The sequence below is a fragment of the Oncorhynchus clarkii genome, chromosome 13 (genome assembly GCF_045791955.1).
Source record: "Oncorhynchus clarkii lewisi isolate Uvic-CL-2024 chromosome 13, UVic_Ocla_1.0, whole genome shotgun sequence".
In the NCBI taxonomy this organism is placed as follows: domain Eukaryota; kingdom Metazoa; phylum Chordata; class Actinopteri; order Salmoniformes; family Salmonidae; genus Oncorhynchus; species Oncorhynchus clarkii.
Window position 1 is genome coordinate 32,359,806 of NC_092159.1, and position 25,112 is coordinate 32,384,917.

The 25,112-nt window shown below is 42.7% G+C and overlaps 1 protein-coding gene across 1 annotated transcript in view; it reads left to right on the plus strand.

The window, feature by feature from the left end:
- The window catches only part of LOC139423882 (heterogeneous nuclear ribonucleoprotein L-like), a 60,582-nt gene that overhangs the window by 9,437 nt on the left and 26,033 nt on the right, over positions 1 to 25,112 (plus strand). The window contains exon 2 of the mRNA XM_071175522.1: positions 22,049 to 22,167. Coding sequence (XP_071031623.1) covers positions 22,049 to 22,167 — 119 coding nt within the window. The remainder of the gene's footprint in view (positions 1 to 22,048; positions 22,168 to 25,112) is intronic.

Genomic DNA, 25,112 nt, shown 5'->3' on the forward strand with positions numbered 1-25,112 from the left:
GGCTGCCACTGGAGGGCTGGTGCGTGGATATGGCACCGGATAGACCAGACCGAGAAGGCGCACTGGAGATCTGGAGCACTGAGCCTGCCCAACCTTACATGGTTGAATGCACCCGTAGCCAGGCCAGTGCGGCAAGGTGGAATAGCCCGTACTGGGCTGTGCAGGCGAACCGGGGGCACCATGCGTAAGGCTGGTGCCATGTATGCCGGCCCGAGGAGACGCACTGGAAACCAGATGCGTAAGAGCCTGCTTCATGGCACCTGGCTCGATGCCCATTCTAGCCCGGCCAATACGAGGAGCTGGAATGTACCGCACCGGGCTATGCACACGCAACGGGGTCACCGTGCGCTCCACCGCATAACACGGTGCCTGCCCGGTACAACGCCCTCTCTCTCCATGGTAAGCACGGGGGAGCTGGCGCAGGTCTCCTACCTGACTTCGCCACACTCTCCGTGTGCCCTCCCCCAAGAAATATTTGGGGATGCCACTCGGGCTTCCAGCCGCGCTGCCGTGCTGCCTCCTCATACCGGTGCCTCTCTGCTTCCGTTGCCTCCAGCTCTGCTTTGGGACGGCGATATTCCCCTGGCTGTGCCCAGGGTCCTTTGCCGTCCAGAATCTCCTCCCAAGTCCAGAAGTCCTTTGATTGCTGCTGCTGTCCGTTACAATGCTGCTTGGTCCATTTTTGGTGGGTTATTCTGTCACGATTGTCGTATGGAGTAGACCAAAGCGCAGCGTGGTTAGAATACATTCTTCTTTATTAATGAAGAACACGAAGAACACGAAGAACAAAAACAATAAAATTGAATAAGATGAACGTGACCGCTATATAAACAATGTGCTAACGTGCAACATAACATAGACAATAACCCACAAAATACCCAAAGAAGATGGCTGCCTAAATATGGTTCCCAATCAGAGACAACGATAAACACCTGCCTCTAATTGAGAACCAATCTAGGCAACCATAGACCAACATAAACACCTAGATGAAAACAACCCCATAAATCTACAAAAAACCCTAGATAGTAAAAACACCCTAGCATAAGACAAAAACACACATATCACCCATGTCACACCCTGACCTAACCAAAACAAAAAATACTAAGGTCAGGGCGTGACACTTGTATTTGGCAAGTTCCTCCCATTCTTCTCTGTAGATCTTCTCAAGCTGTGTCAGGTTGGATGGGGAGCGTTACTGCATAACTATTTTTAGGTCTCTCCAGAGATGTTTGATCGGGTTCAAGTCCGGGCTCTGGCTGGGCTACTCATGGACATTCTGCATTGTCTTGGCTGTGTGCTTAGGGTTGTTGTCCTGTTGGAAGGTGAACCTTCGCCCCAATCTGAAGTCCTGAGCGCTCTGGAGCAGGTTTTCATCAAGGATCTCCCTGTAATTTGCTCCGTTCATCTTTCCCTTGACCCTGACTTGTCTCCCAGTCCCTGCCGCTGAAAAACATCCCCACAGCATGATGCAGCCACAACCATACTTCACCACAGGGAAGGTGCCAGGTTTCCTCCAGATGTGACGCTTGGCATTCAGGCCAAAGAGTAACATTTTGGTTTCATCAGACCAGAGAATCTTGTTTCTTATGGTCTGAGAGTCCTTTAGTTTCCTTTTGGGAAATCTAAGTGGGCTGTCATGTGCCTTTTACTGAGGAGTTGCTTCCATCTGACCACTCTACCATAAAGGCCTGATTGGTGGAGTGCTGCAGAGATGGTTGTCCGTCTGGAAGGTTCTTCCATCTCCACAGAGGAACTCTGGAGCTCGGTCAGAGTGACCATCGGGTTCTTGGTCACCTCCCTGACCAAGGCCCTTCTCCCCCTATTGCTCAGTTTGGCTGGACGGCCAGCTCTAGGAAGAGTCTTGGTGGTTCCAAACTTCTTCCATTTAAGAATGATGGAGGCCATTGTGTTCTTGGTGACCTTCAAGGCTGCAGACATTTTTTTTGGTACCCTTCCCCAGATCTGTACATCGACACAATCCTATCTTGGAGCTCTACAGACAATTCCTTCGGCCACATGGCTTAGTTTTTGCTCTGACATGCACTGTCAACTGTGGGACCTTGCATAGACAAGTGTGTGCCTTTCCAAATCACGTCTAATCAATTGAATTTACCACAGGTGGACTCCAATCAAGTTGTAGAAACATGTCAAGGATGATCAATGGAAACAGGATGCACCTGAGCTCAATTTCGAGACTCATAGCAAAGGGTCTGAATAGTTATGTAAATAAGGTATTTCTGTTAGTTTTTTATACAGTTGCAAAAATGTTTTAAAAAACTGTTTTCGCTTTGTAATTATGGGATATTGTGTGTAGATTGAGGGAAACATGTATTTTATTCATTTTAGAAAATCCTGTAACGTAACAAAATGTGGACAAAGTCAAGGGGTCTGAATACTTCGGAATACTTTCCGAAGGCACTGTACGTGGTGTTGGATGTTGTCTGGCTTGTGGCCACCCTCTTCCTTGAAACCCCCTTTATAACCATACAGCGGCTGGTCTGGCAACTCTCTCAACGCAAATCAAATCAAATGTTATTTGCCACATGCTTTGTAAACAACAAGTGTAACTAACAGTGAAATGCTTACTTACGGGCCCTTCCCAACAATGAAGATAGAAATAATAGAAAAGTATTAACACATTAATAAAAGTACTAATAAATACTCAATGAGTAATGATAACTTGGCTATATACGCTGGGTACCAGCATGACTTCAAGGCTGCGCTGCTGAACTTTGGCTGCTCAGCATTGCACTGCAACCAGCCAGGGACCGGGCAGCGCAGCTCCATATTACCTCTCTTGCCCTGTCTGTCTTCATTAAAGTTTAATGTTGCGACTCCAGTGGGGGTGGGGAGCAGGAGGGAAGGGGATGGAGGTGGGGGAGTTGAAACGCAGGTGCTTTATCTCCGCAACTCTGTGATCTCGACATCGTTTTCAGAGGGAGAGCTTGAAAGCAGCATTTCGCCCCCTTGGAAAAGGAGAGTTCTGAAGGCTGGCGGCGGTAGCTCCCGACATGCCCTACTTAGCTGGCACATCGCAATGCGGGCTGTTATTTCTCCCAACCCTTTCTGACATCAGAGAGACTGGCGGAGAGGCGTTCCTTAATATTCCTTGGCTTTTGCGAGTCAATGTTTTATGTAATCCGGCGCTGGAATTAATGCTGATCCCGACAGTTATTTTTTTGGGGGGGTTTTTCAAAGTATATGCAAATGAGGCCTGTGCCCTAGCCTTTTAATGCTTCTCCAAAGCTAACATCAGGTGGAAGACAACATTTTGTTTTTTCTGCCCCATTTACATTGTTTTTAGTTTTGTTAACCATGGTAAATGTTATGCAGATATCGGCACACTTATTGAAACAGGTTGTCTGAGGATTACATTTTTTTATTTCACCTTTATTTAACCAGGTAGGCCAGTTGAGAACAAGTTCTCATTTACAACTGCGACCTGGCCAAAATAAAGCAAAGTTGTGCCACAAAACAACAACACAGAGTTACACATAAACAAACGGACAGTCAATAACACAATAGAACAATCTATGTACAGTGTGTGCAAATGCAGAAGAGTAGGGAGGTAAGGCAATAAATAGGCCATAGAGGTGAAATAATTACAATTTAGCATTAACACTGGAGTGATAGATGTGCAGAAGATGAATGTGCAAGTAGAGACTGGGGTGCAAAAGAGCAAGAGGATACATAACAATATGGGGATGAGGTAGTTGGGTGTGCTATTTACAGATTAGCTGTGTACAGGTACAGTGATCGGTAAGCTGCTCAGACAGCTGATGCTTAAAGTTAGAGAGGGAGATATAAGACTCCAGCTTCAGTGATTTTTGCAATTTGTTTCAGTCATTGGGAGCAGAGAACTGGAAGGATAGGCGGCCAAAGGAAGTGTTGGCTTTGGGGATCACCAGTGAAATATACCTGCTGGAGTGTGTGCTACGGGTGGGTGTTGCTATCATGACCAGTGAGCTGAGATAAGGCAGGGTTTTACCTAGCAAATACTTATAGATGAGCTGTAGCCAGTGGGTTTGGCGACAAATATGTAGTGAGGGCCAGCCAACGAGAGCATACAGGTCCCAGTGGTGGGTAATATATGGGGCTTTGGTGACAACTGATGGCACTGTGATAGACTGCATCCAGTTTGCTGGAGTAGAGTGTTGGAGGCTATTTTGTAAATGTCATCGAAGTCAAGGATCGGTGGGATAGTCAGTTTTACGAGGTTATGTTTGGCACCATAAGTGAAGGAGGCTTTGTTGCGAAATAGGAAGCCGATTCTGGATTTCATTTTGGATTGGAGAGTTTACAGTCTAACCAGACACCTAGGTATTTGTAATTGTCCACATATTCTAAGTCAGAACTGTCCAGAGTAGTGATGCTAGTCGGACAGGCGGGTGCAGGCATTAATCGGTTGGAGAGCATGCATTTAGTTTTACTAGCATTTAAAAACAGTTGGAGGCCACGGAAGGAGTGTTGTATGGCATCGAAGCTCGTTTGGAGGTTTGTTAACACAGTGTCCAAAGAAGGGCCAGATGTATACAGAATGGTGTCGGCTGCATAGAGGTGGATCAGAGAGTGCTGTGCAGCAAGAGTGTCACGTTCTGACCTTTATTTCCTTTGTTTTGTATTTATTTAGTATGGTCAGGGCGTGAGTTGGGTGGGCAGTCTATGTTTGTTTTTCTATGTTTTGGGGCATTTCTATGTTTCGGCCTAGTATGGTTCTCAATCTGAGGCAGGTGTCATTAGTTGTCTCTGATTGAGAATCATACTTAGGTAGCCTGGGTTGCACTGTTTGTTTGTGGGTGATTGTCTATGTTAGTTGTGCGTGTCAACACAGTCCTTATGATAGCTTCACGGTCTTTATTTGTTTATTGTTTTGTATCCAGTGTTCAGTTCTTTCTTTAATTAAACATTCAACATGAACACATACCACACCGCATTTTGGTCCTCTGATCCTTCTCGCCTCTCCTCTTCAGATGAAGAGGAGGAAGATCGTGACAAAGAGCAACATCATTGATATATTCAGAGAAAAGAGTTGGAGAATTGAACCCTGTGGCACCCCCATAGAGACTGCCAGAGGTCCGGAAAACAGGCCCTCCAATTTGACACACTGAACTCTATCTGAGAAGTAGTTGGTGAACCAGGCGAGACAGTCATTTGAGAAACCAAGGCTATTGAGTCTGCCGATAAGAATGTGGTGATTGACAGAGTCGAAAGCCTTGGCCAGGTCAATGAAGGCGGCTGCACAGTACTGTATTTTATCGATGGCGGTTATAGTATAGTTTAGGACCTTGAGCGTGGCTGAGGTGCACCCATGACCAGCTCGGAAACCAGATTGCATAGTGGAGAAGGTACAATGGAATGGTCAGTGATCTGTTTGTTAACTTGGCTTTTGAAGATTTTAGAAAGGCAGGCCTGGATGGATATAGGTCTATAACAGTTTGGGTCTAGAGTGTCTCCCCCTTTGAAGAGGGGGGTGACCGCGGCAGCTTTCCAATCTTTGGGGATCTCAGACGATACGAAAGAGAGGTTGGAACAGGCTAGTAAATGGGGGTCCAACAATTTCGGCAGATAATTTTAGAAAGAGAGGGTCCAGATTGTCTAGCCCAGCTGATTTGTAGGGATCCAGATTTTGCAGCTTTTTCAGATCATCAGCTGTCTGGATTTGGGTGAGGGAGAAGCAGATAGGGCTTGGGCAAGTTTCTGCAGGTGGTGCTGAGTTGTTGGCCGGGGTAGAGGTAGCCACGTGGAAAGCATGGCCAGCCGTAGAGAAATGCTTATTGAAATTCACAATCATGGTGAATTTATCGGTGGTGACAGTGTTTCCTAGCCTCAGTACAGTGGGCAGCTGGGAGGAGGTGCTCTTATTCTCCATGGACTTTACAGTGTCCCAAAACTTTTGGGAATTAGTGCTACTGGATGCAAAGTTCTGTTTGAAAAAGCTAGCCTTAGCTTTCCTAACTGACTGAGAATATTAGTTCCTGACTTCCCTGGAAAGTTGCATTTCGCGGGGGCTATTCGATGCTAATGCAGAACGCCACAGGATGTTTTTGTGCTGGTCAAATGCAGTCAAGTCTGGGGTGAACCCATACAGTTCTTAGTTCTGCATTTTTTTTGAATGGGGCATGCTCGAAGCAGGATGTGCTCGAAGCAGAGATACATTTACAACTAATTTACATTTTGAGGAGGCTTTATTTATATATAGTAGCTGTTGGCATTTTGTCAATACGACTTAGCATTTTACAATGCAAGAACACCAAACAGAGAAGATGAGGGGATTACAGTTCATAGGTTGTTATTGCTGCTGATTTATTTATACATTTGCATTATCTTCTTTGATTTCCTGTTTGGGGAAAGTACTGCATTCATATTGTAATTGTAGAAAGAGATAAATAATTACATAAATAATTCGATATGAGGGTATATTGGCACCCGGCTAAATCCTGCCCGAATGATGAACCAGCCGGTTCTCGAGATTCCTCATCCAGGTGTGACTTTGGTAGTAGTGGCAACATGCCGTAATGTAACCCACTGTGAGATTGTTTGGCCGAGCCCTTCCCTTCACTATCATCATCACTCCCAAACGTGTTTATGTATTTTTTTGTTGTTTTTTTTGTTTTTGTTTTACATGACAGAGATAGTGAAGAGAGACAGGAAAGTGTGGGTGCAGTGCAAACTAAATTCAAATGTCAACACCTGCATGTCATATCTTAACTTGACCAGTTTCTCACAGCAGGAATGTATGTACTCACTATTGTGTCTGCTAAATGACAAAAATGTAAATGTAAGAAAATATTCCTGCAGTAACAGGAAATGTGAATTTTCATGTGGATTATAATTCATGGACATTCTGGTTGATACATTTTTCATTTTAAAGTGTAAATTACTAACTTTAAAAGCCTTTTTAAATCTCTAATACACAACAAGTTTGCATTTCCTGCAGGGCAGGAAAATGATCTGCAACAACAGAGTGATCAAATGAACCTGTACATCAAGTAAACCTGTACATGTGCTCTGAAGACGGCAGCAACAATTACAGCTAGACCAATCCAAGCCACTGTCTTCACTGTTTCTGTCAGCCTCAAAACAATGGACCAACATCATCAAAGTCTGACAATTAATAATCAAGTAAATGCTTAGCATTTATTGGCGCTTTCAGCTTGAAGTGCAATCGGGCTACATAATGGCATGTCTGACTTTGGCCTAAACTGAGTAAGAGACGGACACACCTCACTGGCCCTTCTGAAACATTTGGAACATTAGTTTATTTTGAATAGCTGCGTTTCAAATGGCTGTTTCAGTATGGTTCCAACCAGGGTTCGAAGCAGGGTCTCTCGTGTGTCACAAGACTGCTAGCTCGTGAGCTAAAGCCAAGGCTAGTCATTAGCTCGGGAAGTTAACACAAATCCTCAGGCCTCTGGCAAGGTTAGTCATCACGTGAGCATGGTTTCACCTCATTACACCTTCACTCATCTGGTAGTAAAGGTCCTCTTCACCATTTCCCTACTGTATGTTTTAGACAGCGTTTGATGAGAATAATAATCGTTTTGTTATCTCTTCGTGTGATTAGGGTGATTATGCGTTTGAGTGATTAAAAACACTCATCTGATATGTAAAAATATGAGAATTAATATTCCACCACATCTGTTGACAAGTTTGGCCCTTTTTTACATTGGCATAATTATAGAACATTTGCATTTCAGACAGACCTGCAAGCCAATGATGTTACCCAAATTAAAATCGGACGCTAGTTTCTTCTTCTGCGATAATTAGAAGTGAAAGGCACATTCCACTGAGGCATATGACTAGTGTGTGGGCGTGTGTGTGTGTCTCTGTGTGTGTGGTGTTAGGGTGTATGTGAAGCATGTTCTCTCTAATGCTATGTAGTTTATTAACCTCACATTCAAAAAGTATGCTGATCAGTGGGGACATTATTTAACTTCAAGGTTGAAGGTGAAATTCTCAAAGGAGCAATGGGATGTATTCACTCTGAATACATTGAAAGCAAAGAGAGGAAAAGCAATATGGTGGTAGCTACACTGATGTTTGAATTCAATTCATAGAAAAGTGTCATATTCAAACAGCAGTGTCGGGATTTTTTCAATCAATGCAACTGGAATCTTTACACAAAAAAAATCAAGATCTCAGATCTTGGATCACATCCCCCCCACCCATATAATCTTATCATGATCTAAAAGGCAAAACTGATCCTATGTTAGCACTCCCAGACCCTCTCCGAGGAGGTCTCAGGGGGAATTGGATATGCAGAATAACTTACACCTGTACAGGTTACCCACTTGTACATACAGTGAAACAAGACTATATACAGTATAAGCACGCCCAAATTATTATTATTATTGTTATTATTATTATTATTATTATTATTATCATACAGGCACTGGTCCGTCAGATAGGACCTATGAACAGTTATCATGTTTTTCAAGCAATTTTCTGTCAAAGGTCGATGATCAATTTCATGGTGAATATGGTGATTGTGACAGGCCCTCACAGATAACGACCTTGAATGATTTAAAAAAATACACACATTGATTGCAATGCACCGTGCGCGCCGCAGTCTATTTAAAGCCTACTTTTTGCACGTGCCAAAACCCCACATTTTCATTGTGCGGACAACATCCCAGAAAGAATCCAAAAGCCTGCAGCCTTGTGAAATTAGGCTTCCCCTTTGAAGTGAAAATAAAAAGCTTTGACGCGCACAACGTTAAAACAACAAATAAAAAGCTTTGACGCGCACAACGTTAAAACAACAAATAAAAAGCTTTGACGCGCACAACGTTAAAACAACAAATAAAAAGCTTTGACGCGCACAACGTTAAAACAACAAATAAAAAGCTTCGACGCGCACAACGTTAAAACAACAAATAAAAAGCTTCGACGCGCACAACGTTAAAACAACAAATAAAAAGCTTCGACGCGCACAACGTTAAAACAACAAATAAAAAGCTTCGACGCGCACAACGTTAAAACAACAAATAAAAAGCTTCGACGCGCACAACGTTAAAACAACAAATAAAAAGCTTTGACGCGCACAACGTTAAAACAACAAATAAAAAGCTTTGACGCGCACAACGTTAAAACAACAAATAAAAAGCTTCGACGCGCACAACGTTAAAACAACAAATAAAAAGCTTTGACGCGCACAACGTTAAAACAACAAATAAAAAGCTTCGACGCGCACAACGTTAAAACAACAAATAAAAAGCTTCGACGCGCACAACGTTAAAACAACAAATAAAAAGCTTTGACGCGCACAACGTTAAAACAACAAATAAAAAGCTTCGACGCGCACAACGTTAAAACAACAAATAAAAAGCTTCGACGCGCACAACGTTAAAACAACAAATAAAAAGCTTTGACGCGCACAACGTTAAAACAACAAATAAAAAGCGATGAGGGGAAAGAAGTCTGTGAAGATCATCAAAGCGGTTGAAAATTCCTGCCCAATGTCAATGTGTAATTTTAAAAGTAGGGCATAGAATCCAATCATATCCATATTAATAACCTCTGTGGCTGCATGGGTGAGAAGGAAAGGAGAGAGAAGGTGTACATCCCCAATGGCACCCTATTCTCTGCACTACTTTTGACCAAGGCCCATAGACAGAAAAGGCACCGGCAGCTGGATGAGGGGCATAGTTTATGCCTTCCTCTTGTCGTTTGATGATGCTCTTTTCTTTTATATATTTTATTTTACCAGGTTAGTCTCAATATAATTCACAATCTATTTTACAAGAGAGACCTGGCCGAAATAGTAGCACACACAGTTTCAGACACTTTTACAACATAAAACACAAAGCACTACAGTTTAAAAACATACATTTACACATTGAGCAGCAAGATGGTTTGGGGAGGTGTGGAGCAACTAGGTTCAAATGTATCTCTGGTCAAATGGGAGCTGTCTCAGTTTGGCCTTATTAATAAAAACGTACCAATGACTTAGTCTCCAAAGAGCTAAGGAAGGCCAGCCCACTCTCATACAGTGATGAGTTCTAATTTATTGGATGGCGCTCTACCTTCGAGTGGGCGAAAGTCCAGCAATGACAACCTAACCCCTGGGGTTAGGTTATCATTGCACTAATGCTAGTTAGCATTGTTGTGTGTATGTATAGGTGCGTGTGTGTCTATTACATTGCAGGGTTGTGTGCTGTCCCAATTGCCCTCCAGGTGATTGTTTGAGAGAATAGCCATCTATTTAATGAAGAAGGATACAAATAATAGCCTCCAGCATTAACTCAAAGGATGTTAAGCATAGAGATCACACTATAGCCCTTTCTTGAGTTGTGTTTGTGTCTGCTGTGGCCTTATCCTGATGACGCTAACACTGTTTGAACATGGTTGATTACCGTGGTTGCGGAGGGGAGTCGACATTGGCCAATGCAGTGCAGTATTTTTCTGACAGCCGGCTTCGAAGGCGTCCCTAAGTGATGTATTGTGCATGATATTGCTTGCTATGCCCACACTCTGCAGTTCTGGGTTGAGGAGTTGAAAGAGATTTGTGTGTGTGTGTGTGTGTGTGTGTGTGTGTGTGTGTGTGTGTGTGTGTGTGTGTGTGTGTGTGTGTGTGTGTGTGTGTGTGTGTGTGTGTGTGTGTGTGTGTGTGTGTGTGTGTGTGTGTGTGTGTGTGCGCGCGCGTGTGAGAGGCACACACAAACGCCAAAATATCTACTTACATTTTTGGGGGAAGTGTCTTTAATTGAACCAAACGAACAATGGTCTTTTCTCATATGAAAGACTTGAAGCAGACCTCTGTTCTGTTTGTATATTGTTCTGTTTGTACATCCTCAGTTTGTATATTTCATGAAGGAGTTTTAATGGAAAGATATTGGGATTCTGGAAGTCACATTGCCAGAGGCACTTACCAGAGTGCCTGAAACACTAGTGGAATTCATAAGTGTTTGCGTTCTCCCTTTACCTGAAAAAACACAGATAGGAACCGGGAAAGAACACAAGCTTCAAAATGTCTTCTTGTCTCATCTTCTGGCCTCTGGAATTCTGCCTGAAATACTTATTTGTCCAAAGCAGGAAAGATGGTTGGGTTCAATATCCTGTGCATGATGCAGACCTGGGCTCAAATACTATTTGAAATCCTTTGAAATACGTAATCTGTGCCTGATTGACCTTGCCTGGTTTAATGGACCAAAAAAATATAATAATAGTCCCAAAACGGCAAACCACGCCCGATAAACCACATCCAAACAGGCTAGAGCAAACGCTTGAGGTATTTGAGTAGACATAATAACATTGGAACCCAGGTCTGATGGTGTATGCTAGGCTCTCTTTATCTGCCTCGTCTTGCCTTGTCTATCAAATAAAATAACATTTTTTAAATTGTATTTGTCACTAACCAACAATGCAGTTCAAGAAATAGAGTTAAGAAAATATTTACAAAATAAACGTTAAACGTTTTTTTAAAAGTAACACAATAAAACTATAAACAACATGAGGATATATACAGAGGATACCGGTACTGAGTCAATGTGAGGGGGTACAGGTTAGTCGAGTTGACCATTTTTTGGGCCTTCCTCTGACACACCTAGTATATAGGTCCTGGATGGCAGGAAGCTTGGCCCCAGTGAAGAAGTGGGCCATACGCACTACCCTCTGTAGCGCCTTACGGTCAGATGCCCAGCAGTTTCCATACCAGGCAGTGATGCACCGGTCAGGATGCTCTCGATGGTGCAGCTGAACTTATGTGACACGGTGGCATCAGAGAAGAAGGAGGCTGAGGAGGTTTGTTGCACGACAGGTGGCTAGGAAGCTAAATAAAATATTTAACCGGGATTGTTTTAACAGAAAAGGGGCTCTTCTGAACCCAACTTGCGAGCAGAATAATTAAATATGACGGGGGTGTTTAATATGTCCGCTGAACCGCATGCTTGATTGGAGAATGATCCAGAACCATTTTTTAATTTTATTTTATGAAAGTGTGTCAAACTTTTGGCATATGGAGACTTCATGGCGTAATTTTCTAGTTGTAAACTGGTTTTCTGGTTGAGGAGACCTCACATAACCATATTGCAACCTATTACTACTACAACTACTACAGATTATAAGAACTACTACAACGTAATGGTATCTATGTTTAGGAACCAATTCATGTTAGGTCTTTGTTATATCTGTATATGACTCTCTATATCATCTTCAAATTCAGTTTCAAATGTGGTTATGCAGTCTCTACTACCCGCCTGCCAGGTTTGCTCAATAAAACAATGTCAATTGTTCATGACCAAAATATACCAATTCAAATGTGGTTTCTTGCAGTAGAAGAGGAGCCTTGTTTTCATATCATCCCCAGAAAAGTAATTGCTTTTGACAAAATATAGCCAAAGATACTTCACACTACTTGTACCTCCTGATTTTCTTCCATTCTATCTGACAGCCAAAAGGGAATCTTCATCTAACATTTCTATTTACACTCTACACTAAGGTTGTATCTCAAATGGCACCCTATTCCCTATATAACACACTACTTTTGACTAGAGCCCTATGAGCCCTGGTCAACAGTAGTGCAATATATAGGGAATAGGGTGCCACTTGGGACGCAGAGGCTGAGACAATAATCAGAATGCTTCAATTAATGACGACTCTCGAAAAACGGCACTAAAACAAATGTTCCCCCGTCAGATTGTTTGTTCCGTGGAACCCTGGCTGTTGGCGAGATAAATTATGCATTACCTCTGCCTTGTTAGCCCCGTTTGTGCAGAGTTTGACCTGGCAAATGTTGACCGCTCTCGTTTAGCGGTAGCAGACAAGGCCAGGTTTAATGAGAACATTCTGGAAGAGAAGGAAGGAGAAAAACGAAATGAGAGAAGAGGAACTCGGGTTTAGTTATTGGCCCTCGATCAGCAAAACCAAAACGTCTGTTAGTTGCAAGTCAACGGGGGCCTAGAAACTAAGTACCAAGCCAGGGATGATCAGTATGTATGTTAAAATGGAAATTATACATCAACATCCGTCCTTGATCGCAAATGTCACTGAAAGGGATATGTCACTGCTTGTCACCCCCTTACCCCTCATTCCTACAAAAAAAAGCTGAGATCCTGTTGCTATGGAGATGGAGAAAGGGGCAAGGGAGGGGAGCGGGGGATGGTACTTTATGCCCTTTGCCGCGGTCGTGCCGCGAGTATGAGATACCTGTTCAACTGTCATGTCCACTCTGTTCTATCTGATAGTGGTGGTGGTGTGTGTGCACGAGGGGTATGAGGGCAACACTCAGGGGTCCTAACCCTAAAAAAGACATGAAGATGTTCTTCGCTCAGCAGAAACATGGTTGTCTCGCCTGGCACGGACAATAAAACCCCGACCCCCTACTAGCGTCATGTGAAACAAACTGCCACAGTGATTAATGCCACAGGCTTTACGGTTGTCAGGATGTTTCACTGATGACCTACAGCTGGTATCTCCCTCCGCTCTACTCTGCTGCTCTGGTCCCAAAGACTAATTCTAACTTTATTGTTCCCTGTGGGGAACTGCTTTGAGACAGTTAATGCCTTATAAAAGGCTGTGTTCCAACTTCCAACTCAACCCTGAGTCGATTGGTCTGAGTCGATTCGGTTGGTAACGCCCAACCTGGCCCGGATGGTGACTGACTCAGCAGAAAACCACATCCAGCCAGTGACACGAGAGGTCGTGCTTCAGCAGGTGAGCACAGAGTCGGAGCGAAGAAGTAACGCTGTACGGTTTTCGATGCATTTGGGCTGGTGGGCCGTGCAGTTAGAGAAAGTATTGGATATTTGTGGCTCGAAGTTGATAATCTGTTGGTTTCTAGATTGGTTCCTCTCTAATGAAGTACTCTACCGTTGATTTTATGGTGTAGACCAGGGGTGTCAAAGTCAAATGGACGGAGGGCCAAATAAAAAAATCAGCTACAAGACGAGGGCCGGACTGTTCGAATGTTCATTGAAAAAATTTTAAATGACGCATATAGTCTAGTGAACCTAATTGAACCTACTGAAAACCTAACAAATATATTACAATATGATCAGATAAATAAAGCAATATTTTCTTATGGCTCTGTCAGTAATCTTTAATTTTCAACAGACACAAAAGACAAATTTCCTTTATATAAATATCCCCATAACATGAACATTAAATGAAAGAAACCGGTATTCAAGGCACCATCAGTAGACTATATTTTCTATTTTAGCAAAAGTGGGCTAAATTTACTTCAAAGAAAAAACAATAATAGCAATTTTCTATCATCCACTCAACTGAAATATTTTTAAAATATAATTGGATTGAAATACAAAAAAATAAAGTGCAAAAATCTATTAATCAAAAACAACACTTTGTTTAAGGAGAAGTAACATGCAGTGAAAACAAATATTAAATTTTAACTTTTAAACTTGAACTGAGTAAAAACTCTAAATATGTGATTGCACAGTAATGTTCACTTGTTTGAGGTTGAGGGTGATACTTGGTGGTGTCCCATCTTTTCCACAAGTTCATCAATGTTCGGGGTAAGGCTCTGAGCTGAAGAAATCCTCAGAATTGAGTGGAGGTGTTCAGCAGTAAGTCGACTTCTGTGTGATGTTTTGTTCAGGTTCATCAAAGAAAACAGTTGTTCACACAGGTATGTGCTGCCAAACATAGACAACGTTTGAGCAGCCTGGATGCGCAGCTGGGGCATTGTGCCGGGGAGGAAACGGGCGAACTCCGCAGCACCCACTGCCGCATATTTTGCCCTCAGTGCATCATTGCATTGGAGGTCAATCAACTCCATTTGGAGGTTTGGTGGTGAGCTTTCCACGTCAACAGCAAATGGGTTACCGAGCAGTTCCAACCTGCTTTTTTGTGCTTCAAAGTCAGCAAATCGGCGTCGAAAGTCAGCGGCAAGCATACCTATTTTATCAGCCAACTGTGTGCTCGGGAACGCACTGGTAGAGAGCTTCTCTTTCATGGTCTGGCAGCTGGGAAAGTGGCTCAAATTTTCTTTCCGCATCTGCGTCTCCCACAGAGTCAGTTTGGTTTTAAATGCCTTCACTGTACTGTACATATCAGAGATGACACGATCCCGACCCTGCAGCTGCAAGTTTATTGCATTCAGATGACTCGTAATGTCACACAGAAAAGCCATTTCACACAGAAACATTTCGTCTCGGAGTTGTGTTGTGTCTTTCCCTTTGCTGTCCAAGAACAGACAAATCTCCTCACGAAGCTCGAAACATCTTTGAAGCACCTTTCCCTGGCTTAGCCATCGCACCTCTGTGTGATAAGGCAAATCACCATGCTCCGTTTCTAACTCCGTCAGAAATGCCTTGAACTGGCGGTGATTCAAACCTTTGGCTCTGATAAAGTTAACTGTGCGCGTGATGATGCTCATTACATGCTCCATTTTCAAGGCTTTACCGCACAACGCTTCCTGGTGTATGATACAATGATAAGCTGTCAGCTCACCTGTCGCGTTTTCCTCTTGCATCTTTTCCCGTATCTTCGCCACCAGTCCGCTCCTGTGTCCACACATCGCAGGTGCTCCGTCGGTTGTCAAACCCACGAGTTTTTCCCAAGGCAGCTCCATCTCATTTACACATCTTGACACCTCTTCATACAAATCATGCCCCGTAGTTGTGCCATGCATAGGACGTAAAGCCAAAAACTCCTCTGTCACGCTTAGGTTGGAGTCCACTCCGCGGATGAAAATTGACAACTGGGCAATGTCAGAAATGTCGGTGCTCTCATCCACAGCCAAGGAATATGCAATAAAATCTTTTCCCTTTTTCACAAGCTGCTCTTTTAGATTGATGGACAACTGGTCTACTCTCTCGGCAATGGTGTTTCTGCTCAGACTCACATTTAAAAAGAGTTGCCTTTTTTCTGGGCAAACTTCGTCACAAACTTTAATCATGCAGTTTTTGATGAAATCCCCCTCCGTAAATGGCCGGGCTGATTTAGCGATCTCTTCTGCCAAAATAAAACTGGCCTTGACAGCAGCCTGGCCTTGTGATTTGGCTTTTTTGAACAGAGCCTGTCGAGATTTGAGGCCTCGTTTTAATTCCTCTGCCTTTTGTAGCCTTTGTTCCATGTCCATATTCTTGTTTTTGTCCGCGTGTTTCGTTTCATAATGTCGTCTCAGATTATACTCTTTCAGTACCGCCACACTTTCTCCACACAGAAGACACACAGGTTTTCCAGCTACCTTCGTGAACATATACTCCGACTCCCACCTTGTTTGAAACCCCCGGTTCTCAGTATCCACCTTCCGTTTTGCCATTTTTGATGGGTATCTGAAAGTTAATTTTACTGTGATGCTGACGACTGCTGTGCCAATAAATATTGAAATGAAGCAGCCTACTGCTCGGTGCGTCACCTTTGCATTGTGGGAAATGTAGTATTGGTGCGTGTAAAAGATCTGCGGGCTGCCGGCTTGCTGCGGGCCGGTTCTAATAATAAATCAAGATCATCCCAGGGGCCGTAAAAAACCTTCTTGCGGGCCGGATGTGGCCCGCGGGCCTTGACTCTGACATATGTGGTGTAGACACACACTCTCTCACATATACAAAAATACACACACATAACCTGGCACACTCTTTCTCTCTCTCGCACGCACACACACACACACACACACACACACATACACGCACACACACACACGCACACGCACACGCACACACACACAAACAGTATGTCAACCCCTGTATCTGGCCTACAGTTACAAAACACTGTTAAACATGTGTCTTTTCTCTGACAGAGCTCTGTTCGCCCTAAGTTGCTCTTTGAGTGTCTGCATCATTCTAAATATAACATGTATGAGTGGAGAAGAGATATGTGACGCTGACACCTGATGTTAAAGGGTACACTTTGCTTAGAAGGCTTCTGGAGAGGTTAGTTGTTTTTGGGGACGGTTAGTCAAATGATTCTGTATTGAACCCTTTTGAGAAAGTTCTGTAACACCTAAAAAAGACTAATCGAAAGTGTGCGTGTGTGAGGATTGTATGTGTATTGTAAAAAGTGGTTCTTGAGATGTACTTTGTGGCAGGCAATGGTTATATCTACACTAGAATGGTTATGAAGTGTACTTTAAAATGTACTTTAAAGAACCTTCATGAGAGTTATCCCAAAAAGTTTGCTCAAACTTCGACAAACCAAAGTGTGTGTGCGTGTGTGTGTTTAGTGTTGGCAGATGGTTGTCTCCCAGGTTTTGTACTGTGTTGTGAGATGAGGTAAATTGGCCTCACAAAGCCTTCAATTCAGTTGCCGGAAACAAGGTCGCCGTCTGCATCGAGCAAAAAAAGCTCTCGTGCTTTTTCTCATGCTAAGGTGTTAGTGGCAAAGCTTTGGAAGGTTGACATTTTGTTATTTCGTTGTTGTTTTTACCATTTTGAGTGAGATGATTTTCCAACATCAACTACCAGCATTGTTTAAACAAACCAAAAAAGGACTCCTGAATTAGCAGATCTCTCAGAAGACACAAAGTTACTATTTCAACATCACAGGGAGTAAAGCATGTACCCCCTAGCTTCAGAAAAAAATTTAATAAAATAAACAAGACACTTTCCAAGAATATCACTCAATGGTATTGGCAGGGCATTGTTCTGCAGAGTGTAAGCCAGAGGGACATGGCTTTGCATAGCAGTAGAGGTGGATCAGCCTTTGATGTAGCTACGTTTCAGACTAAACTGCAAACAGAGCTGCGTAGATGTGTATCCTGTGTGTGGCCGGCGAGGCCCTCTGCCGCAGCATGCTTCTGGATGCTGTTTCACACCTGCAGCAGCAGTAGCTTGTGACTGTGGTTGAGTCGGAATCAGTGGGAATTGTCATTATCAGCTACTGTGGGAGAGGAGTGAGACATTCACATGTGGACAAATACAATTTATGTATATCTTTGGAAACGCAATCATCTGATCCAGCGGTCTTATCCTGTGTGTGTGTGTGTGTGTGTGTGTGTGTGTGTGTGTGTGTGTGTGTGTGTGTGTGTGTGTGTGTGTGTGTGTGTGTGTGTGTGTGTGTGTGTGTGTGTGTGTGTGTGTGTGTGTGTGTGTGTGTGTGCGCATTAACCTTTTGTGACATTGCATTTATCGCCTCGGCTAGCTGCAGTGGGGTATTTGCTGGATTAATGGGATGAATCGTTGCTCCGAGACCCCCTTTCTTGTGGACAGAACTTTTGCTCACGTTTCCTCAGTGCTATTTTTAAAGGAGGGAAGAAGCAGACTGAAAATGTAATTTGGTGAAAATAGCTTTGGGTGTGGGACTGACAAAAGGGGCCACGGTCTGTCGAGGTGTGAGAGAGAGAGAGTGAGAGAGAGAGAATGAGAGAGAGATAGAGAGTGAGAGAGAGAGGAAATACAGACAGGAAGGAGGAAGAAATAAAACTAAAGACAGGAAGAGAGTAGAGATAGTAAGAAAGAAAGAAAAAAAATTAACAAGGAAATAAAGAAATGGAAGAAGGAAAGATACAGAGAGTTACTTTCAACTTTGAAGACCCTTGAAAGTTTGGGTAGTTAAAGTAGTGGTAGGTATGCCTGACTGTGTTCAAGTGCAGGCATCAAAAGAAGACAGCTCAGATATTTTCCAAATAGCAACTGCTCGCGAGCCAAAAGGTGGCTTTGAAATAGTTTCAATGCTTAATTTTACCACAGCGAAAAGCACACCACTTATTCAATTTTTTCCTTTACCACTGTGACAGGCGACATTTTTGCATGTTTTTTTCCCCACTCTCCAATATCCTGAGCATTAAAACAGATCACCAGGATATGAATATATCAATGTCTTTTTGTTGAGCTACATGTTGAATTTAAGTTCTTCTTCAGACAAACACTGTCGTGGATTGCGGTTGTCATTTCTAAGGCTTCTTTGAGTTATTTCCAGGGATGTTTGTCTGTGTCCTGTTTCTCTACACTTGCACTCACAAACTCCCGTCATGGATTTAAAAGCTAATGATCGGTGTAAGCATTGGCTGTAGGGAATTTCCATCCTTGTTAAATCCATGGAAGAAAGTGTGCAAGTACATACTTCAGAAGAAGGGTGGTGAATTTAAAAAAATATATATATATATTTAACCTTTATTTAACTTGGCAAGTGAATCGGGACACAGCCTAACTATCTCTATTTCTAGAGAGGCTGGGGGTAAGAATGTGGTCAATTGTAAATGAATCTCGTCTTATTAAGCACAGTGACTGTCGGCGAGGATTCAATTTGTCTCTGTCTGAATTAGAGCGGTGTGGGGCTCGGCATTGTCCCAGAGCGCATGGAGGACTAGACGGACAGCTCCCGTAATCAACCGTCCTGGGCTTCTGGAAGAGCTAGCGTTGAACGAAGAAGAGGGCCAAGCAATTGGTTGCCTCGGACGTGCTGTGGTCCTTGTCGATGCGGTTTCTCCAAGCCGGGCTATGGTGGATACAAGGCAGCCCAAGTTGTTTTAAGAAAACGAGAGACTGGATGTCAGACAATCTGTTTTGTTGTAGAGCAGACGCTTTGCAGTCTGATTACAATTACTGTTAGCTTATTTTCTTATGTACTATAGCTCCAGTCTCATCAGGGTGACTTGTTTCTTAATTCAGACAAATTACATCCATTTGGAAGATTATACGAATGGATGCTATAACCTGTTCACTGCAGCTGCTGTTTTTTTGGTTCATTGTGATTATGAAAAAATCTAATTACTTAAAATCGGGCTGAGGTCATTCATTCATTTTGAAGGGGTTTTATTGTAATTTCATATTGGTCTCCACAATTTTACACCTCTCGTTTCCTAGCGGCCTTTAGTGGATAATTACTTTTAATTTGTTTTGTTTTTTTATGTGCTTTGCATAATTGTTTGTAATCCTTTTCCCAATTTAATTGGAGACTAAGAAAAGCTTTTTGAATGTGCAGCGTTCAATTCGAGGATTAATTGTGTAATTTTTAGGTATTGGCTTTTGCTGCATTTTCATGGTTCATCTGTGCAGCATATAAGCAAAACTTTTATTTTATATTTCAACATACATATTTGAATGCCTGAATAGCCAGTCCAACATGAATGTATCAGTGAGCGTTCAAATATGTTTTCCCTCTACTTTCATGAATTTTCAAACAGAGCGTTCAAAGATGTTGCGCAACAGTTTACAAAGTGATTTGAATGCTCTGCAAGTTGCTATTTCAGAAGTCCTTCCCCCTAAAGTTTTTCATCATTAGCATATTTTCTTCACTTTGAAACAAGCGTGAAGGGTGTGTGAATTGTGAAGCCACTGTATGAATTAACAGCCTGTGCTGCGATTTAACAACATCCAGCTGCAAGACAAGGGGCCACAGTCTGAAGGCTTGCAGTAGAGTTGGGTATAAATTATGTTTACATTTAGATTGTGTGACAGATCATGATATACTGTACAGTGCATTCAGAAAGTATTCAGATCCCTTATTCAGATCCCTCTTTTCCTTCTTCTAATCGGTATATGTCTTTGCTTTTCGCTCTTTCACCTCTGCTGGACAACGACCCCTCTGAAAATCAGTAGTTCTACTAAGAGGGCATCAAGTTGTTCACCTAAAATGAATGAATGAAGTACAGTGCATTCGTCTGTCAGGTTGGATGGGGAGTGTCGCTGCACAGCTATTTTCAGGTCCCTCCAGAGATGTTCGATTGGGTACAAGTCAGGGCTCTGGCTGGGCCACTCAAGGACATTCAGAGACTTGTCCCGAAGCCACTCCGGCATGGTCTTGGCTGTATGCTTATGGTCGTTGTCCTGTTGGAAGGTGAACCCTGTGTTCTTAGAGTCGTTGTTCTGAGCGCTCTGGAGTAGGTTTTCATTAAGGATCTCTCTGTATTTGCTCCGTTCATCTTTCCCTCGATCCTGACTATTCTCCCAGTCTCTGTCGCTGAAAAACATCCCTACAGCATGATGGATGGTGCCAGGTTTCCTCCATATGTGACGCTTGGCATTCAGGACAAAGACTTATCAGACCAGAAATCTTGTTTCTCATGGTCCTTTATGTGCCTTTTGGGAAACTCTAAGTGGGCTTTCATGTGCCTTTTACTGTGGAGTGACTTCTGTTTGGCCACCCTACTATAAAGGACTGATTGGTGGAGTGCTACAGAGATGGTTGTCCTTCTGGAAGGTTCTCCCATCTCCACAGAGGAACTCTGGAGCTCGGTCAGAGTGACCATCGGGTTCTTGGTCACTTTCCTGACCAAGACCTTTCTCTCCCGATTGCTCAGTTTGGCCAGGCGACCAGCTCTAGGAAGAGTCTTGGCGGTTCCAAACTTCTTCCATCTAAGAATGATGGAGGCCACTGTGTTCTTGGGGACCTTCAATGCTGCTTCACAAGATCTGTCCCTCGACACAATCCTGTCTCAGAGCTCTACGGACAATTCCTTTGACCTTATGGCTTAGTTATTGCTCTGACATGCATTGTCAAATGTGGGACCTTTTATAGACAGGTGTGTGCCTTTGTAGAAACATCTCAAGGATGATCAATGGAAACAAGATGCACCTGAGCTCAATTTCGAGTCTCATAGCAAAGGGTCTGAGTACTTATGTAAATAAGGTATTTCTGTTTTTTATTTGTAATACATTTGCTAACATTTCTAGAAACCAGTTTTCAATTTGTCATTATGGACTATTGTAGATTGATGCCATTTTTTTATTCAATCCCTTTTAGAATAAGGCTGTAAAGTAACAAAATGTGGAAAAAGTCAAGGGGTCTGAATACTTCCCGAAGGCGCTGTATTTGCTTGCCGGTCTGTAAGTGGCTCTCGTGTCAAAGAATCTGAAGAGGCGGAATTTCCTTAGGCCTCAAGAATGAGTTCAAAAAAAAAAAGAAGATGATTGAAGTCTTTCAAACCAAACCAAATTGCCACAAAACACAAACAAATTCACAATAAACATTCAGAAAAGAGGGTTAAGGGATTGACAAGAGAACATGTTGCGATTTCACTCTGTGTGCACCCCAAAAGCATGTCAAAGGTGCTCAGTGCCAATGCTGACGATGACTTTGATGTTTGGTTACATTTACATTATGTTAAACCTTCTTGGCTGTGAAAGCGGCCTTCTTATGGTATCCATGTGGTATACCTCATTTGACTTTTCAACCCAATTTGACCGGTGTCCCCCCTTCTCTCCTCCAGGACAATGGGGAGGATGCCCACAGGATCGCCCCCTCTCCGGTGGTCCACGTGCGGGGGCTCTGTGAGTCAGTGGTGGAGGGGGACCTGGTGGAGGCCCTGGAGAAGTTTGGCAACATCTGGTAGGTGATGTTTCTTCTTGTCTGTCCTGCTTTGAGGGACAATCCTTTGCCTGATTTCCATTACATGGATGCATGTGCGTATGATTATTTAAAATGTACTACAGAACGGTAGTCCATTACATAACTGTATTCATAGTTCAGAGTGGCACTTATTGTAACTGAATTTTCACTGACCAGGAAGAGCCAACTACTAAATGACTAAACATGTCAGTTAGTATTCTAATACTATTCTGCGTCTGAGCAGCTCACTGATTGAATGCATCAACAGAATGTATTGAGATGCATCTTTTTCCCCTGTGTGCAGTCTGATTGTTTTTCCCCAACAAAGCCAGTAGGATTGTGACTCTTTGTCCTCTTAGAATACAACTCCCTTTTTCTGGATTTTTATCTCCCATTAGCCATTTCTTCAGTGTTGGAAATCCATTTTTGATGCATTTAAATGCAATAACAATCTCTCGGGTTATCATATTTCTCGTAGAACAAGGACCATTAAGGGCTTGGAAAACGTTGTTTGACATTTAGGACCTGTATTTTTAGCTCATGTCTGTCCTCTAAATTGCCTGCTTTTATCATCAGACCACACGTTTACCCAAGGGTATAACTGCTCCGGGGACAAACATATGATTCTCTTATTGCCTGGGGAAGCCTCATTTGGGGCACTCGCACAACAGAGAATACACAGCAGAGGCTTATTTGCAGAGCCCCTTCACGTTCACTTAGAGAATCTAAAAAAAATTGATTTGAAGTTGAGGTGAATTTCGGTGAAATTTGGAAAAAGACAATGACCCCTGTAGACACACTCAAGTTGCACAACTGAAATACAATGCATTTCGACACAACGCTTGTGACACAAGTATTTCAACTTTTTTCTGCGCAAAAGTATTGATGCACACATTTTCTGGAGACACCGCACAATGGTTGTGTAGACTTTTTTTATATAGACAAACTCTCCATTATATCACAAACATAGCAATTGTATCACAGCCATTGTGTCAAATGTGTACGGGGCCAATATGCCTGTGATTATTGTAAATATCTCCCTGCCACCATCCATCCCAGTGTCACTTGATATTTCTGTAACCTGGGGAGTATTATGGGATGTGGATTTGATTGCAAGGACTTGACTTGTGCGCTGGTAGAGTATGTTCCCCGGTGATGTAGTCGGAATTTAAATCGGGTATTTTTAGGTTTGGTGCAATATCGATATACTGTATGTCCCTCCAAGTACGCCATAGACAGACATATTGGGACACGGTGAACGTGAGCTGTCAGCTCCACTCAAACAGTGGCCTCAAGGACAGCATTCACATTAGAGTGATGGGGAGGCTTTATTGTGCAATGCTATTTACGAAAGTGGAGTGTGCTCTGTCTGCAATTTAAGTAGTGCATTATCATGCAGTTATAATATAGGGATGACCACCTGATAATATCTTAGAATCCCAATCATCCAAAACCAGCCATTCTTAGTAGATAATGTAAGATACCAGCTAGATGAATAGTTGTTGACTGTAAAATAAAGCATAACCAGGGGGGCATTTTATTTTAACTTATGTTGAACTCTTTCTAGTTCAACAAAAATAGAATGCGTGGCCCTACCAAGCAAAAAGGCAGTAACTGCTCATAGCGTTAAACTGAGAATTTTTTATTTTATTTACCTTGGTTTTGTCACGCCTTGACCTTAGAGAGCCTTTTTATTTCTCTATTTGGTTAGGTCGGGGTGTGATTTGGGTGGGCATTCTAGTTTTTCTATTTCTTTGTTGGCCGGGTATGGTTCCCAATCAGAGGCAGCTGTCTATCGTTGTCTCTGATTGGGGATCATACTTAGGCAGCCTTTTTTCCACCTTTAGTTTGTGGGATCTTGTTTGTGTGTAGTTGCTTTCTGCACTGCATGTAGCTTTACGCTCATTTTTATATTTTGTTGTTTTTTCGGTGTAATTGAAATAAAAGTCAAATGTACGCCTACCACGCTGCACCTTGGTCCAATCCATCTCTAAACGATCGTGACAGGTTTCACAGTAACTTTATGCAGTTACTGCTAACATGAACCCCATTATCTCCAAAACAAAATACAATAGAGGCAGGATACTTGTCCACATGATTAAGCATGTATTTTATGTAGCAAAAAATGACATTAACTCATTTTTGACCAAATGAGCAGCTACTGCCTTTTTGCTTGGTAGGGCAGAATATCAGCACCTCAAGAGAGGTGAGAACTTAAAAAGAGTTTGGTTTCTCTCTCTCCACAAATGTTGAGTTACAAAGCAATTACCTCAGTGTGGTTTGAGAGACAAATCGAGACAAAATCCTCATACGAGCATCTACTTTTATTTTACCATCACTGCATGTCTGTATAAGAAAAACATTGAGATATCTAACTAGGGAATTGAGGAGCTAAAATTAAATATGGGCCACTGAGTGAAACACTGGCTAGGTCTTCAGTGTATGAATGTTTCCCGTGGCAGGATGTAGATGATTCCTGAATGCTGATTCGGATCGATACGATTGTTGCCAAAGGAGAGCTGTGTTAAGAGGTGTATTGGACGTAGGACTTGTTGCTTACTAATTCTAAAGTTGAGGATGATAGTATGGTTATGGATTGTACATCAATGGAAAAATGTGTCTTCCTTATAGGGAGTTTTTTCCTTTTGCTTGCTTTTGGGGGGCTAGGCCAGGTAAAAGCATTTTGTGACAAAGGTTGTTGTAACATTCCCCCCCCCCCCCCCCCCCCCCCCAATTGATTGATTGAGAAGTAAAAACATGGATTGTTGCTTGACACTCATCAAATGTCTGTAACATGACTGAAACAAGGTTTGTTGATTGATTTATTGATTGACTGAATTGATTAGATCATTAAAAGTATCAGGCTGCTCCAGCCGGAGCCAACATTACATACATAAAACATGATTGAGAATAAAAACACATTAAAGCCATGAAGTTTATTTCCA